General features: G+C 35.6%; 1 protein-coding gene across 1 annotated transcript in view; it reads left to right on the top strand.

The window, feature by feature from the left end:
• Nucleotides 1–18,127, top strand: part of BCHE (butyrylcholinesterase) — a 156,500-nt gene continuing 138,373 nt past the window's right edge. The window contains exon 1 of the mRNA XM_087933394.1: nt 1–85. Coding sequence (XP_087789520.1) covers nt 64–85 — 22 coding nt within the window. The 5' untranslated portion in view covers nt 1–63. The remainder of the gene's footprint in view (nt 86–18,127) is intronic.

Here is an 18,127-nt window from a genome sequence, read left to right as displayed (position 1 = left end):
TCAAGAGTTCAGCAGCAACCAGAAAAGAAGCAACCACACCAAATCAGCACTACACTCTAACTAATGGAAGAACTTTTAAGAAAAGGTAAGTGCTATATATGCTACTTTATAGACTGTAACACTTTTGTTTGAACTGAATATTTTTAAACAAAATGTAAAAGGACTGAGTATTAAAGACACATGTATGTGAAAACATCATCCTGCAAAGCTTACAAGGGTGGAATTGACCCAGTGCAATAGCTTATTCTTGAGGAAAGTGTATGTTACAATAAAATATTGTGTACAGATTTGTTCTGCTATGATCTGTCCAATTCTTGAAAAGCAAAATACCTTCATAGATGTCTGTGCTGTTGGTTCTGATATAGATAGGGATGGCTGGCAGAGTACAACTGTTCTCTCATAGACAAATATTCATTCACAGTCTTCTGTAATCTTCTGCATAGGTAAAGCTTTAGTTCCAATAAAGATTTTGTGCATTTAAAAAACACACTGGTTTGTTGTCTTACAGGGCTATGAACTGTTTTTCTAGAAGTTTGCAGCATGAAACCATCCTTGGTGAAACGCTTGCTCTTCACTGTACTCAGTAGCCTGGCTGGCCTTGCCCTCCAAAAATGGAACAAACTATCTTATTTCTTAATCTAAATAAGAGCAGTTCCTTAGAATATGGAACAGGTAGCTAGAAATCCAGATATTAAAATGTGTGCTTTCTATCATGCAAAATTATCTGCACATTAAGGTAATCAAATAGGCATTTCTTCACTATCATCACCAGAGACAAGAAAATGTCTGATTCACTGGTATCGTATTATGATTATTTCATTTCCGGGACAATATGTTTTCATCTACCTAGGTATTTTAATGTATCATGGTACCTTTCTGAGTGTATACTTTAATAATTAGTTGATTGTCCACCTTACTGCTTGATACCTAAGAATATGAAAAATAACAATAATAATCTGAGTCAATGCAAAGGCAATGCAATAGGAAAAAATATAATATTTTGTTCTCTGGATGACAAAGTAAGAAAACTCACAACCAGAATATTAGCTCACTTATAATATCCCACTCATATTCTCCTGAAGCAAATATTGGGAACCATGAGAGATAATAATATATAGGCTTGACAAATAAGTTCCCATGAGTACTTTTCATTTTGAATCTTCATTTTAAGCATTGAAAAATGTCTGTGACAATAGAGCGTATTTGTCTATATGCCCAAGTCATACCCGCAAGGATCTTATGCCAACAGACTTTTATGGTGTATTAGGATGTTGATCATTAACATTCTTTTGGTATGTTATTTTAACATATGTTACAAAGGTTGAAAGTTTGTTGCTTAAGTCAGGTATAACTAAAGTGGGGAAGGAAGGAAGGAAGGAAGGAAGGAAGGAAGGAAGGAAGGAAGGAAGGAAGGAAGGAAGGAAGGAAGGAAGGAAGGAAGGAGAGAGGGAGGGGAGGGAGTTAACATTAAAAAGAGAATTTGGGGGTATTAGGTGTTACTAGAAACAGGAACAAAAGGAAAAAACAAACCACTTAAGTTCTGTATGTGTTTGGATCCATTGGATCCATCATGTATATTATACTGCATACATTAGGTATGCAGACTTATACAACAATATAGTAGATTTCCATCTTTGAAAAAAATGTACCTTCAGTACATTTTAACCTTCAGCTCACTGTGGAATTTTTATGGTCTTCTCATCTCCTGGCTGTGCCTCTCAGAGGTGATAGGTTCTGGCCATCTGGGTTTCCTCTCTCCAATGTATCATGTGTAGGTTATACAAATTGGATAGAAGATTAAATATATTCAGGTTACATCAAGACAGGATTTCTTTATCAGTCTCCCCCACCCTCTTTTCTTCTTCCACCAAAGAAATGACAGATACACAGATCTGACATCCTGCCTTCCTTAAAAAACAGGTTGGTCTACCTGGAAAAAACAAAAAATCATGCATTACATTTGCAATTCAGGATGGTTTATCAGGGTATTTTAGGTGTAACTTTCATAGTAATATGGGTGCTTTTACATGTCATTTGGCTACTCACTCATTTTCTGAGGAAGGAAGGTGTTTCCAAGCTACTAAATATTGTGTGGATCCACGGTGAGTGCATGAATCAAGGATATATTTAATTTCAGAATGTTGTTTCCAGGCGAGGGCGGAGCTGGCATCACAACAATACGGCATGCGATCTTGGAGGTCTGAGATCGCTGCCGATATCTTTGCTCCTGGATGGTCCAATTGGATCTAAACCATCCCAAAGAGATGGTGAAAGTAAAGAGTGCATCCTGTCGATCCCAGGGATAGCACAAATCTCTGGTAGATCCAGAAGAAGCTCTTTTGGCCAAGGCAAAGAGGCAGCCATTAAAGCTGTCGTTTTCAGAGCTGTCCCAACTTCAGCAGCTTAATTAAGGATAGTTACAAAAGAGATACTGTAGTAATTTGCAAAGTTTATTTGACAATTTTTGGCATTTGGAAATAGAAATGGTTAAGAAGTCCTGCCAAGAAGATTTGAACTTATAAAAAAGGCTGATAAAGTATCAAGTTATAATAAATTCACATTCAAGGAATAGTTGTTTAACTTGTCTTTGTAGTGAGCTAGGCTTGAAGCTTATGAAACTCTTTTAAGAGCCAAGAGTCAATCTCTAAAGATGGAATTGTGTGCTGTTACCCATCACATATTTCTTGCAAAATCTCCAAAAAAGCCTTGTCAAAGGCAAGAAAAAAGTATTGAAGAAATATATCCTTAATAAAATAACAATAGAGCAATTTTATTTACAAAACAGGAATGTGCTATTGTGAGATTAATGGAATATAGGTTCACGAGCAATCATAAGAGAGGCTCTTCAAATAAAGGAGCTGCTGCTTGGAAAAATATGAGAATAATCCAGAGTGAAAGATGACTTAATTGAAATTCTGAGGATATGACACTTCATAGTTCAGTGGTACAGAACATACCTTTCAGTTTTGATACACAAACTCAACCCCACACATTTCCAACTAAAAGATCACACCACTGGAAAAAATAACTACAAGCTCTTTTGTGCAACACTGAATTGCTTCACCACAACATATTTGCTGCCACCACACCACAATATCATAAATGTGTGGAAATGACAGCTACTAATTACAAATAACTAACTACATATTACTAACTGCAAACTATATATTGCTAACAATAGATTAAACTCTTTAATGAACATTATTCATGGATGTCCTTTCTGATAATGATCAATGATGGATCAATTAAGAATGCACAAATGCATTTCACTGACTAGGTTTATGTTCTGAGCTTTTGATCCTTGTACTGAATGATATGTAATAATATAGGAAGCAAGCAGAAGCAAATAGCTTAACAATGTTCCAAACAGAGAAAACAGAGCACAGAAAACAATCAAACAAGCAAATAAGGATCCTCTTATTTGCTAATTATACTTCTGTTCTCCTCAATCAACAGGATAAGAGGGCCAAAGCTTCTCAAACGGTGACTTCAACAATATTGGAGAGAATACTGTACACCTCTTTTAGCCAACCAGAGTTTACCAAAGAAACTATTAATTATCATATATATCTAAGTCTGGTCTACCAAGAAAAAAAATCCCATGCCATAATAGATTAGAGATTAATTGGAGATAGAGCAAGAAAAAGGGGGAAAGGCAAGATGAATATATAAATGGAATTGACAATGAGAGGGATGCAAATACCTTTCTAGACAATCAGAAACATCAAGAAGGAGCATGTAGAGACTACTACAGATTTAGTTCATTATATACTATAGTGAAGACAAAGAAAGGGCAAATGGAAAGGCAAGTAGAAAATATGGAGGCCAATATCCTTGTGGAAATCTATTCTTAAGAAGATTTAATATAGTCCTGTCTCTTCTTATTAAGTAAGCCAATAAACTACAGCATAACGATCCAAGTAATTTAAAAAATTCTCAATGGTATACAATAATTTGCTGTGAGAGATAATGAGAGATAATTTGATGTAAAAATGGATGGCTCGAGTAAGGAAGGGAGCATAGGTATGGGCAATTCTGGGAAGAATCATGACAACCAAGATCTTTTCTGGCATGGAATTACAGGTAGTTCTCAACTTATGATCACAAATTGAGCACAAAATTTCTGTTGCCAAATGAGATATTTGTTAAGTGAGTTTTGCCCCATTTTATGACCTTTCTCGCCTCAGTTACTAAGTTGATAAGTTAGTATCCCGATTGTTAAGTGACTCTTGCTTCCCCATTAACGTTGCTTGTCACAAGGTTGAAAAAATGATCACAGGATCTTTGGATGCAGTCATAAATATAAACCAGTTGCCAAGCAGTTGAATTTTGATCATGTGATCATGGGGTTGCTATAAAGATCATAAATGTGAAAAAAGGTCATAGTTCAATTCTGTTGTAACTTTGAACAGTCACTAAACAAACTGTTGTAAGTCGAGGATTACCTGCATTCAAAGTGGTACTTTGAAACCACATTCCAATCCATTTTAGAAAGTACCTTGCTTGTTGATGGACCAAGACATATTTATCCAATTATTTAGGATTGTACTATTGGTTCTACTGTACATAAAATTGAGTCCAACAACTTTTTACTTGCATAATTTTAAAATGTAATAGATGAAATCAGGGTACTGTAGTATATTGACAGTTTTCTGATCCTTGAATAAAAAGAGAGATAGCAATTCAATGGGATAGACATATTAAGTTGGTGACTGATTTCTGCATTACTACAAGCACTGGATATATCAGAACTGGTGTTTTGATATCTGCTAGGTTTTTTTCTCACATTAATTAGTTTTGTGTTTATAGATTGAAATTTCTCTCATTAAAGGTGTTTTATGGCATGGCTGGCAGATTTACTGCATTTGGTTCATAAGTTTTTATGGTTCTTATTTGCAAGGTCATGACCATTTGTCACTATCCTGTTGATGAGTCAGACTAACTTTCCTTAAAAACAGTTTGCAAGTGATGAGTCTGCCACATGAATTTGCTCAATGTTAGAGTCTATTCCATCTATGGATATTCTGATGAATTTTTAGGAGTAGCTTTTTTCTGCAACACTGAAGCAGTAGTTGCTGCAACAACTACTGTATTTCTGGATGCCCTGTTGATATTATAGGAAAGGCTGGAGGATTGAAGATAAAAGGCTTGCTGCAGACAAAAGCACAACTCATGGAAAAGCTGAGTAATATAGTTATGGGGAATACATCTGGAAGGTGCTAAACTGAGACTTGCTTGAGAAGGTTATCTATGATACTTCCTTGCTTTAGATAATGACTTCAGAAACTTTGAAGAGTTTGGGAGGAGCCTATCTTGTTACTGGCTTCTGCAATATTATATTTATTGTGGTTGTAAATCTGTTACTCATGTTTGGTGTTCCCTCTGACATAAGGAAATAAGAGTCAGTCTTCATCTGTTTCCCTGGTTTATTGAATTTATATCCTATTTTTGTCTTCCTAATCTTCTCTAATTTACACTTAAATTGTATGCCAACATTCTCCAGTTTAGCACATTCCAGATGTGTTGACCATATTGACCCTTGAAAATGTATTCAACAGTTCTCGAGATTATCAGTGGAGGAATATTGCTATAAATCTGTAGGTAACAAGAACTTTGGAACTGCAAATTGCCATATACAGTTGTGCAAGAAGAACTTTAGTAAGATATGTAAAGTATACTAATAAGGCTATTTCCTTTCAAGGTAAATAATTTTCAGCAGAAAACAGAAAAAGAATAAGAAATCATTAACAAAGGACCCAAGATAAGAGAAAAAAACAACAATAAAAATTGTTTACATCAACATTATTCACTATACCTTTCTGTCCTTGAACAATATCTATACAAAATTTCATATACAGTACTATCTTTAATTCTTCAAGCTTTTCATCCCAATCTTCTCATCCACCTATGACTTTCTCCCTGTTTTTCTTTCCATTTACCCACTCACTGCTCTTCATATGTTCATTTTAAAATGTAATCCTCACATTGTCTGTCCCAGGCCAAGCACACACAAGCACATAGAAAGATGATTGCAAATTTTACTGATAGGTTTTTGAAGTAAATAAACAATTCAAAAGAAAGTGCAAACAGAGCAAAACAACATTTCCCAAAATACTTAGCAAATTCACCTTAAAAAATTCCAGTCTGAAACACTGGGCACAAGAGAGGTCAAGTGAACTCCAAGAGTTCAAACATTGTAGAACAATCATCAACCAATCCAGGACCAAAGTCAAAGTCATGACATTTAAAATTGGGAATCAAGACAGAAGGAGTCTGGGTTAATGAACAATTGTTGCCCCTGGGGTGGCTTAAATAGAAGCAGCCTTGTTGCTCATATGGAAGTTCTATTCCTTGTAAGGAGCCTCATAGAATGTCTTTTTTCTGCTCTACTCTTTTTGAGATGAACCCTTATCTTGGGAGACTATGGCAGCTTATACTTCACATCTTCAATGAGTATCAACAGCAGTGTCAATTCTACTCTTTTTTGCATTCAGAAAACAATCTTCACTTTCACATTTTCGTGAAACTTTCTGTATTAGCCTATATATTTTCTCCTTTTAGTCAAAAAATATACAAAAATACTTCTCTTGCATATTCAGATTCCTTCTGAAGACAAAATCTGATTTACACTCTATTGTACAATATCTGCACTCACCAGAAGATATTGTCACTTTTTGTACAGTCATATTTAATTAAAATGTTGCTAAAAACTAACACATATGTAGGAAATTAATTCTGTTGTTTTTCCTTTCATTCTTGCTGCCTTTCCTTTGACATTTATAATAATATAACATATTTTAATTATTATAGTGAATGTTCTAATGCAATTATAATAAATAGAAATACTTTCAGTAGAATATCAACAGCTTTCTGACAGGATTTTCTTTCTCTTCATAATCTTTCTTCTATTTGGACACTTGTCACTGGTGCTTAGGTTCTTTATGCTGATGCTTCAAAAATATTTGGATTAGTTTTTGTTTGTTTGTTTTAAATATTCTCCTTTCTTTGTTCAAATTAAGAGTGACTTTACCTTTATTCAAGCTGATCATTGAATAAAGAACATAAAATGGAATCAACAAGGATGATTGTTAAAATAATTCATGTTTTTATGCATCACTGGCTTCAGCAAACCTCCTTCCCAGGCAGAAGGAAATCAACAACTAGCAGATGACCTGACTGTGTTTTACTGCAGGTTTGAAAGGAAACTACAGCCACCTATCTCCACAACCCACATCTCAAACACACCAACAACAGCCTCGCCTTCTACAATTGGCCCCAATCCATTGGGCTCACAACCTCTGGTGATCACAGAAAAAGAAGTGCAAGATCTATTTCACAGACAAAAGCCAGGAAAAGCACCAGGGCCAGACAAGATAACTCCTTCTTGCTTAAAAGTCTGTGCTGACCAATTGGCCCCCATTTTCACCAGAATCTTCAATAGATCACTAGAGATGTGCTATGTTCCTTCCTGCCTCAAATGCTCTACTATCATCCCAGTGCCAAAGAAGCCCTCCATCAAGGAACTGAATGACTACAGACCAGTTGCTCTAACATCTGTAGTTATGAAAGGCTTGTGCTGTCCCATCTGAAAACCATCACAGACCTGCTGTTAGATCCCATGCTGTTTGCATACCAAGCAAATAGATTGACAGATGATGCAGTTAACATGGCTCTGTACTACATCCTACAACACCTTGAATCTCCAAATACCTATGCAAGAGTCCTCTTTGTAGACATCAGTTCAGCATTCAATACCATCATTCCAGACATTCTTCTAAGTAAATTAAACCAACTAGCAGTACCTGAACACACTTGTAAGTGGATCATAAGCTTCCTAACATACAGGAAGCAGCAGGAGAAGGTAGGCTGAATCACATCCAATACCTGTACAATCAGCACACACACACCCCAAGGCTGTGTGCTTTCTCCACTTCTCTTCTCCCTATATACCGATGACTGCATCTCAAACGATCCACCTGTTAAAATACTGAAGTTTGCTGATGACACAACAGTGTTTGGTCTCATTCGAGACAACGACGAATCTGCATACAGACAGGAGATTATACAACTTGCCTCATGGTGTAATCGGAACAATCTACACTCAAAACTGTAGAAATGGTGGTAGACTTTAGAAGAAACCCTCCCATACCACCACCTCTTACAATACTAGACAACACCATGTCAACAGTAAAGACCTTCAAATTTCTAGGTTCTACTATATCACATCACCTAAAATGGACACCTAACAACAAAAACATTATTAAAAAAAGCACAACAAAGAATGTTCTTTCTGTGCCAACTCAGAAAGCTCAAACTGCCCAAGGAGCTGCTGATACAGTTCTACAGAGGAATTATTGAATCTGTCATCTGCACCTCTATAACTGTATGGTTTGGTTCTGAAACCCAACAGGACAGACACACACTTCAGAGGATAACTAGGACTGCAGAAAAAACAGTTACTACCCCCCTGCCTTTAGTTGAAGACCTGTATACCGCACGAGTCAAAAAGAGGGCTGTGAAAATATTTACAGACCCCTCACATCCCAGACATAAACTGTTTCAACTCCTTCCCTCAAAACAACACTATATGCAACAATAAAATACAGTAATGAAATACGTAGACTTTTAGAAAATAATAAATATATAACAATGTACGTTTTTCTTCTAATATCTACAAAATGATTTTAGGAAAGATTTGGGATGATAATATGAACTGTTATAAAATAAACTAAATAAATTATGACTATCCTGTAAAACATGAATGAATAAAAGTATAGTCAAATGATTGATTAATAATGATACCAAGGTATTTAATTTTTGATTGACAACATGAGATCACATGCAATGTAATTGTAATTGAAGACTATGAAATGGAAGCACAAAACAATTTGTAAACCAACCGGCACACTGTATGTACACCGATGGAAGATAGCTTGATGTTTTTATGTTTTATTTGTTTATGTTTGTTTTTAAAAACCAATTAAATTTATAAAAAACAACAACACTATAGAGCACTGCAAACCAGAACAACTAGACACAAGAACATTTTTTCCCCGAAAGCCATCACTCTGCTAAATAAATAATTCCCTCAACCCTGTTCAACTATTTACAAAGTCTGCACTACTATTACTGTTAATCTTGTCATCACTCCTTATCACCCTTCCCCTTCTACTTGTGACTGTATGATTGTAACTTTGTTGCTTGTATACTTACAATTTATATTGACTGTTTCCTAGTATAATTCGATTGCTTATTGTATCCTATGACTATCATTAAGTGTCCTACCTTATGATTCTCGACTCCTGACTAATGTATCTTTCTTTTATGTATACTGAAAGTAATTACACCAAGGCAAATTTCTTGTGTGTCCAATCACACTTGGCCAATAAAGCATTCTATTTTATCAACATTGTTTTATTCCTGATGTCATTTTGGTCTAAAGACGACTTTCTGATTTTCCATGGATTTACTTATAAGAAATCTGTTTCCCAATAATACTTTCTACATTTTGACATATGATTAAAATAATTTGTTGCTTTATACACAAACAATAATAATAGCATATAAATAAGTATGCTTAATGTCTTGTCTTATTTAGCTGCTCAATATTGTACCATTAATACATACATTTGTCAGGTTTTTGTACATAATTCTGGACTGTTCTGGACTGTTACTGGACATACTGAGAAAAAATGCTGAGCTCTCACTAGGAAAAAGAAAACTAGAAACACTGTGAATCCTTAAAAACTACCGCAAACAATATACATGTTAACTTGAGAAGCTGTGAGCCACTTTTATTTAAATTTTGCATATCTCATCCCCTTATAAAGTGCCTGTAAACATTATCCAATTTTCATGACATTATTATTTTAAGATTGGTTAGCAATGTTGAATACAAGGAAACTTAATTCAAGATTGCTTGTACATTAAATTGAAGATCAAGCTGTACTGTAAACTTAATCTCCAATGTAATGGTCTAACTTCCCACAACTTTTTCCCCACCTCAATGAAATATATAAAAAGTTATACCCATTCTTACACTTTCCCCTCCATTTTCTATATTAGGTAAGAGGAGAGTGGAGTTCTGGTTTTTTCAAATAATGCTTCATATTTGAAAATGAATCAGGATGAATTTCTTCTCTTGCAAACAGATTGAGTTGCCTTCTAATGTGAGGATCCACCACAAAGTAGGATGGGTAATCCCTGAATATACATAGCATTTGTACTGACATGTATTAACCATACTTGGAACTTTATTATGAAGAGTACAGAAATTTGATTTTGATGAAGATATGCAGAGTTTATTGCAAGGTGACAGGGACTAAAGTAGTTGTAAAGTTCAAAATGTTGAGATAATGTTCAGAGGTGCCTCAAATAAAAATCTTTAATTCACTGAACTACAAGAATGTGAAGGTTCAACAAAATGTGTGATAGAATCTGGTGCTGTGTTGAGGAAAAGAGTTGAACAGCTGAGTAGCCTTGATTCACTTGTGGGGAGGAAAAGACTGAAGGGAGATCATTCCTAAAACTTTAAAGTATTTATCTAACAGTCATCCTGTGTGCTTTGGTCTTATAACATTTGTACAAGGAACACAAAGTGAGCTGATCAGTGTGTTATGCTTATCATTGTTGACCTATAGGTAAGAAACATGCCAGACTCCTCCTTTCAACTCAGTGCCAGATTCTACCACAAAACCACTTTTAAGTTTCTATTTTAGGTAATGTTAATAAAAGTAGTTGGAAACTTAACTGTGGGGTTGATTTCATGGCGTGGTCTACTAGTTGGATAGTGAAATACCTATCTACATGGTGCTGGGCAATGTGCTTATTTATGTATGCTAGTGCTAAACAGTTGCTTTATCTAGTAGGAATACTTACATGTTGTCTAACATTTTTATTTTTTATTAGTTATAATTATTAGGCACCTCTGAATTAATTCCTTAGATGATGTCTAATACATTTAATGTGTTTGTAATTAATCAAGGATATTTAATTGGTGATAAATATTCAGGGCTTTGAGATTTAATAGATAATAATATTTCATAATGCAAGAGGTAAACCACTGCTTCTATAAATAAGTTGCAGTTTTCCATTTGCTTTGAGACCCTTCAAGTAAAGTTCAGAAAAAGTAAATAGTTTGCAAGCTGCAGAAAACTAACAGAGGGATTACAAAATGTCTTTCTTCACTATGAGGCTAATCGTGGTTATTGCTTCATATTTGCTAATTTCATTTACATAATTCTGGTAATTACTTAATACAAGAAAAAGAAACAATATACTCTTTCAAATTCCAATGGAACCTGATCTGTTCCTTTCTTCTTGGATTAATGTTCAGGCTTAATATCTGTCTAATTATGTGTATTTGGGGAGAAGATGGTTTTTATAGTGTTTTTTAAAAGAAGGATAACTGTGGTTTGTATTTAAAGTCAGATTAAAATAAATTCATGAATTAATGTGGAATTGTCTTATGAGTAAACACATATAATGACTTCAGTATATGCATCTGTTCAACTGAAGAAGTTTAATTTATAGTGGGGTTGAGAGCTTTTTTGTTCATTAAGTAATTTGTCCATTAAGTAGAAATACGTATGTTGCATGCAAGAAAGTAATTCTTGCCCTAGTCACCTCACATGTGGACTATTGCAATATGCTACACATGGGATGATCATGAAGAAATTACTTCTGTTTCTGTAGTCTGGATTCTCAGGAAGGAGGGGATGCAGTCCAGAGATCCAAGAAGTAGTTAAGTTTAGATAGTTTGGTTAGGAGAAAGAGAATTAAGATTACTGCTCCTCAGCAATTCTCAGACTATATCTTTATAATACTTGTTTAGCTTGGCAGGATTTCTATCTACAGAACAGAAACTGGAAGCAACTTTATCTGTCTTTCCGGGTTCTTGGAGCCTGTCAGACCCGGAACACAAGGTACAAACAATGCTTAAAAAGTCATTGAATATATATTTTTCCAGGCTTTATTTGATGATAAATTGTCAGATCCAATAAGGCAACTTTCTTTTTTGGATATATTAGTCTGAATATTTTCTCTTCTGGACGTACATAGCTCTCTTCCACAAAAAAAAAAAAACCTGATTAAATAGCAGTAGCACTTAGACATATGTAGCACTCTATAGTGCTTTACAGCACTTTCTGGGTGGTTTGCAATGTCAGCATATTGCCCCAACAATCTGGGTCCTCATTTTAATAACCTCTGAATGTATGCTGGAATGATACTACTTTCATTTGTTTTCAGAATACTTATAGATGCCATCCACCTTTCCAAGGACTTAGTGGTTTATAAAACAGGGCTACAACTGAGAAGTTGCATGACTCTATTCATGGACTTCACAGGGGGCGGGGGGAGAATTGGCAGTATGTTCCTTCTAGTTCCTTTACAACAGAGGTCCCCAACCCCCAGTCCATGGACTGGCACCAGTCTGCAGCATGACAGCAAAGCCCCATCTGCGGGGTGCAGGTAGCATGCAAAACCATGCCCCCTCCAGTCTGTGGAAAAACCACAGAACTGATCCCTGCTGCCCAAAAGGTTGGGAGCCGCTGCTTTGCAACTTTACAACATGTAAAATTCCAGAATTTCCTAGCCATCATGTGAACCTTAAAGTTCCTATGATTGAGAAATAATATTCTTGATGATTAATCTAAACTAGATTCAATTTTGTTTGAATAAGATACAAGCAATTGCTTTCCTCATCCCAAGATTGCTGACTGAAAATGGCCACTAGGAAAGGAAGAGAATCGCCTTAAAAATATCCTCAACTATCAAGTCCTATAAACTATCTAGAATATGAAAATCACCATCACATTACTGATTTTTAAAAGATTTTTATCCTGCCTGTTTTCATATACAACTCAGAGAAGTGATCATGCCAATGTTCTTTCCTCATCCTATTTTCACAACAGCATTGAAAAGAGAGTTGGGCTGAGAGAGAGAGAGAGAGAGAGAGAGAGAGAGAGAGAGAGAGAGAGAGAGAGAGAGAGAGACCCAAAGTCAGCCTCCAGGGCTTTTCATGCATAAAACTCACAGTCTCCTGGTTTCTAGGCTAGGAACCTTAACCACTACACTAAATTGGTTCCTCATGGCTTAATTATCATTTCCCCCATGTGTCGTTGTTAGTTTATATTTTTAGTTTATATTGCCCTTTTTTGCCCTTGAGCCTATTTTATTGCTTTTTTATGTCCCCTACTCTTAACCTCCCTGAAGGAGTTTGGAGGCTTTTGACTTAGAAATTGACATGCCAATACCTTTCTACACTTTCTAGCATTTTATTTTATTGCACTTCTCAACAAAATAATATCATGATGCTTTAATCATTACAGTTTCAGGATGACTTACAAGGACTGCAATGAAGACAAAGCACAGTTTTCCCTTTCTTGAATTCAAAGGACAGCTGGGACATAGCAAGCCTCACCACAAAAATAGCCCTTGATACAAAAGATACAGACTCTTTAAGACCTAATAGCTTTCTGGAAGACATACAGATCAGTTGCTAGCTATTCAGTGGAAGATCTAATTGCAAGGGAGCAATGCTGGATTTAAAGTTTTAAAAGTTGTGTTAAGTCTGGAGCAATTGCTTCAAAATTAGAAGAAATGCACCTGGGATTTGTGACATCTCTGAATTAATTTCAGGCTTCCTCTTAAAAACCAACAGAATAGCTTCCGTAATTTGATGGATCATTGAATAAAGTGCAGAATTTGGAGCATAATGAGAAGAATAATAGTTAGATCTTCTCCAAATACCTAGGGTAAAATTATAAGAGAATAAGAGAATTCTTTCCAACTAATAACAGATTTAACAGATAATCAGAGTTGGACGGGACCTTATAGGTCATCTAGTCCAACCCCCCACCCAAGTGGGAGACCCTACACCATTTCTGACGAATGGCAGTCTAATCTCTTCTTGAAGGTCTCAAGTGATGGTGCTCCCACAACTTCTGAGGGCAATTCTGTTCCATTGGTTGATTGTTCTCACTGTCAGAAAGTTTCTCCTTATTTCCATGTTAAATCTCTCCTTGTTCAGTTTTCATCCATTATTCCTTGTCTGGCCTACAGACACTTTAGAAAATAGCTTGACCCCTTCCTCTCTGTGGCAGCCCCTCAAATATTGGAAGACTGCTATCATGTCTCCCCTAGTCCTTCTCTTCATAGACTAGCCAAGCCCAGTTCCTGTAACCGTTCTTCATATGTTTTAGTCTCTAGTCCCCTAATCATCCTGGTTGCTCTTCTCTGTACTTTTTCTAGAGTCTCAATGTCTTTTTTATAAAGTGGTGACCAAAACTGGATGCATTACTCTAGGTGTGGTCTTACTAAGGCTTTATAGAGTGGTATTAGTACCTCACTTAATCTCAATTGTATTCCTCTGTTAATGCAATTTAGGTTTGCATTAGCTTTTTTGGCTGCTGCTGCTGCACACTACTGGCTCATATTTAGCGGGTTGTCCACTAAGACTCTAAGATCCCTCTCACAGTTACTGCTATTGAGCCTAGTTTCACCCAGTCTATATGTGTACTTTTGGTTTTTCTTGCCTAAGTGTAGGACTTTATTTTTCTCTACTTTGAATTTCATCTTGTTGGATACAGCCCAGTGTTCTAGTCTGTCAAGGTCCATCTGGATCAACTATGGTATCATCATCATCAGATTTATATTGCATCTTTTATTTTGTAACTAATGATCCAACCATCCATTTTTCTTACAATATTAATCCTGTAAGGCTCATTGGGTTGGGGCATGTGATTGGTCTAAGGTCACCTATCTGGATTTTAATGCAGAAGACTAGAAATTATGGTGTTTTTGTTTCTACTGCAGCATCGACCACATTCCCAATTGGATTAGAGCCAATAATAACATTACAATAATTTTGGGACAGGCTTTAACATTTTTTTATATTCCCAGGAATTTTTGCTTATTGAGTTGATCTCTTGGTGTGTGAGGACCTGGGGTGTGGCACATAGGCAACACAATCAGATAATCAGTAGGATTCCCTTTATTAGCTCCAACTTTGCCTCCAATGTCCTGGTTACCATGTGACTGGAGAAGAACTCTCCCAGGAACAGCCTTTGGCTGCAGAGAATCAAGTCCAAAACATGGTCAACAAAAACTGTAACTATAAGTCCAAACAAGGCAAAATGAGGCAATTAGTCCGGCAGGGCAGGAGAAGGAATTCCAGACAAGAAGACACAGCAATAACTCAATACAGTTGAGAGGATGCCAGGAATGCAGATAACCAAAGTACACACAAAATAAACTCAAGATAAACTCACATTTGCTCCCAGCAGATGTCACACTCAGCATGCATCTCTTTTAAACTCCCTTCCCAGATGCAGCTAAAAGCCAGCCGTCAGAGGTGGGATTCTTTGCAGGAAGCAAAGAAGTTATTGCACTTCAAGTCTTGTGGAAGTTTGGACAGTCCTGGTTTGTGATTGGAGCCTTTTAGTTTTTATTATTTCTTTTCAATTTAATCTAGTGTTCTTGGAAGCCTTGCACAACCTTGGCAAGGCTTGTTCTTATCTGGGACAATTAGTTTTTTAATAGAGTTTTACTGTGAATGAACGGAATTCACAGAGAAGCATTAAAAAGGTTTTGCTTTTATCTCTGTTTGGTGTTTGTTTGCTTTGAACGAGGCTTTGAGTTGGAAAAGCTCTACAGAACAAACAGTGCATAGTCCATATGTGCTTTCCTGCTTAACTCTGACAGGAAACAGGAAAGTTTTATAGAGAGGAAAGGACATAGAGAGTACTATAGATACAACTATGAACTTATAAACATTGCTGTCTACTAGTTAGCAGTGGTACTAAATACATGAACAATATATTTCAACATATATAATGAAAAAAAACTGTGTGAGTCTGCTTTTCCTCAGTTCTCAACTAGTTGTCAATGATACACCAAATTCAGATGAATGTAAAATTGTTTTAAACTCAGTGACTGCAGAATGAATGGACCTCCCAATGGCCAAGATTACCAAGTCGATCGTCTTAATTTTGCCATGCCACATATATTTCTATATTTTTCACATTGTGATACAAGATTAAACCATGTTTTTATGATTCATGAAATAATATGAAACATTTGACATTTTAGAATGTTAAAAATATTGAATAACAGGATGAGAGAGAGAGGAGAAGGACAGTCTCAACAGGCATATCACTCATTTGAAATCTAGAATGAAGATCTTTATATCCAGACAGGATCTTAATTCAGGTTGTCCTACCCTTTTTACCATCTCTGATAAAAGGCAGTCAGTCAAAATGTATTCTACAGGTTTCTTCATATAACTTCTGAAACTTTATTATTATTCAACTTTGTTAAAAATGAAACAGACAAGTTCCTATTGTGTTTTTAATCAATTCATCGGAAACAAAACTAAAATGAATTTATCAAATGCTCCAAGGTAACAATATACAATATTTTATAGTGGGAATTTTTAAAACAGTGAGTATACTGTTAAAGAAATAAAATGTACCTCTTTAGTAATTGCAAAACTCTAGGTCATAAAATGTAGCACATTCAAGATCTGCCTCAGTCTCTATAAAATATTAATTTTCCAATTTTACCAAATAAATTAAAATTGACTTTATGCTTAGGGATTTGACTAAAGCACTGTAAAGTCAAGGCCTATGAAGTTTCTGTAGATGACAATTTGGAAACATATTGTTCATTTTTCATATTTTTTTTCAAATAGCAAAAGAGCAGAACATTCCCTGCAGAAAATACATTTAGTTATTCATACCACTTTGAAAACGCATGATTTGCTGGCCTAAGATGATGAGAAAAATGTTATAGAAACCCACCCCAAATTTCTATGGAGATACATCTGTAAGAGCCACTAAAATAAATTTGATTTCTGCAAAATCTGTGGTACTAAACAGTGTACAATAACATTTTCTTAATCTTTGACTAAAAATTTATTCCAAAATATTGCCCAACATTTTAGAAACTGTAAATTTCTAAAAAATATATTCTTTTTACATGGCATTGGAGATGGACTTCTTAGCTCCTTCAAACTCTACGATTCTATAAAAAGCAAAAGAGTAATACATTATTTAAAGAAGAGATTATATCAAGGTAAAGTATGTGTTAAAAGCGTAAGGAGAAGATCATACCTCAGAAATCATGGCTTGAGGACAGGGGAGGATCTCAAAAACAATCTGTAAAAATGAATCAACTAAGTACGAGTACCCAACCCCTGGGCTGTGGACTGGCATCAGTCTCTGGCATGCCAGCAACTGAGCCACACAAACAAGTAAAGTCCCATCTGCAGAATGCAGGCAGCATGCGAAACCATGCTTTCTCCAATCTGCAGAAAAACCTATATCCATGGAAGTGGTCCCTAGTGGGACCACTGAATTCAATGGGGGCCACTGAATTAAGGTTGGGGGCCACTGAATTAAGTTTTTTTTTTTAACCTTCCTAAGGCCAATGAGCTTTGCAAACAATGTGGAAGATCTCTATTTTCTTGCCCAGCTATCAGCTCTCTGTTAACAAGAGAGGATAAATTGAGGGACCTAAAGGTGCTTGGATGACACAATTATTGTTGTGATGAATGCCTAGACTTACTCCTTCAGTTTTCTTGGCAAAATTTCTCATTGTCTCCTTCCTACAGTTAAGAGACAATGACTAGCCCAAAGTTACACTGCTGGCTTTATGCCTAAAGTAGGACTATAACTCACACTTTCCTTGTTTCTAGCCTGATTCTATAACCACTACATCAAATTGGCTCTTGAATCACATTAAATCTATTAAATCTGCTTAAGTTATTGAATGTTACTAATTTATACCCTCAGGACTGTCAGTTTTAGGGCTAGAATAGCCAGCAAGATCAACCCCAATTAGAAGAGTTAGTGAAAGAAACCTAAATTTTATTCACATATACAGTATAGATACATATGTATTCATAAGCAGAGATGGAGGGAATCTGTTTTACTTTTTTAAAATAATAATAATTGTGCCTTTGTTTTAATTTTACAATTATTTGACCATAAGGAGGGAATGCAATCAACCTTATTGGGACTCCATAAGTACACATAGCCATTGTGTTTAATATTGTATGTTATTCATAGAATATGTTGTCCATTCATTTTGGGCTGTTAATTAATACATTCATAATAATTTTATC

The sequence above is a fragment of the Pseudonaja textilis genome, chromosome 4, assembly GCF_049901715.1.
Source record: "Pseudonaja textilis isolate UNSWEBS1 chromosome 4, rPseTex1.2, whole genome shotgun sequence".
In the NCBI taxonomy this organism is placed as follows: domain Eukaryota; kingdom Metazoa; phylum Chordata; class Lepidosauria; order Squamata; family Elapidae; genus Pseudonaja; species Pseudonaja textilis.
The sequence above is the reverse complement of the archived record's forward strand: the minus strand, read 5'-3'. Positions and strand labels throughout refer to the sequence as shown.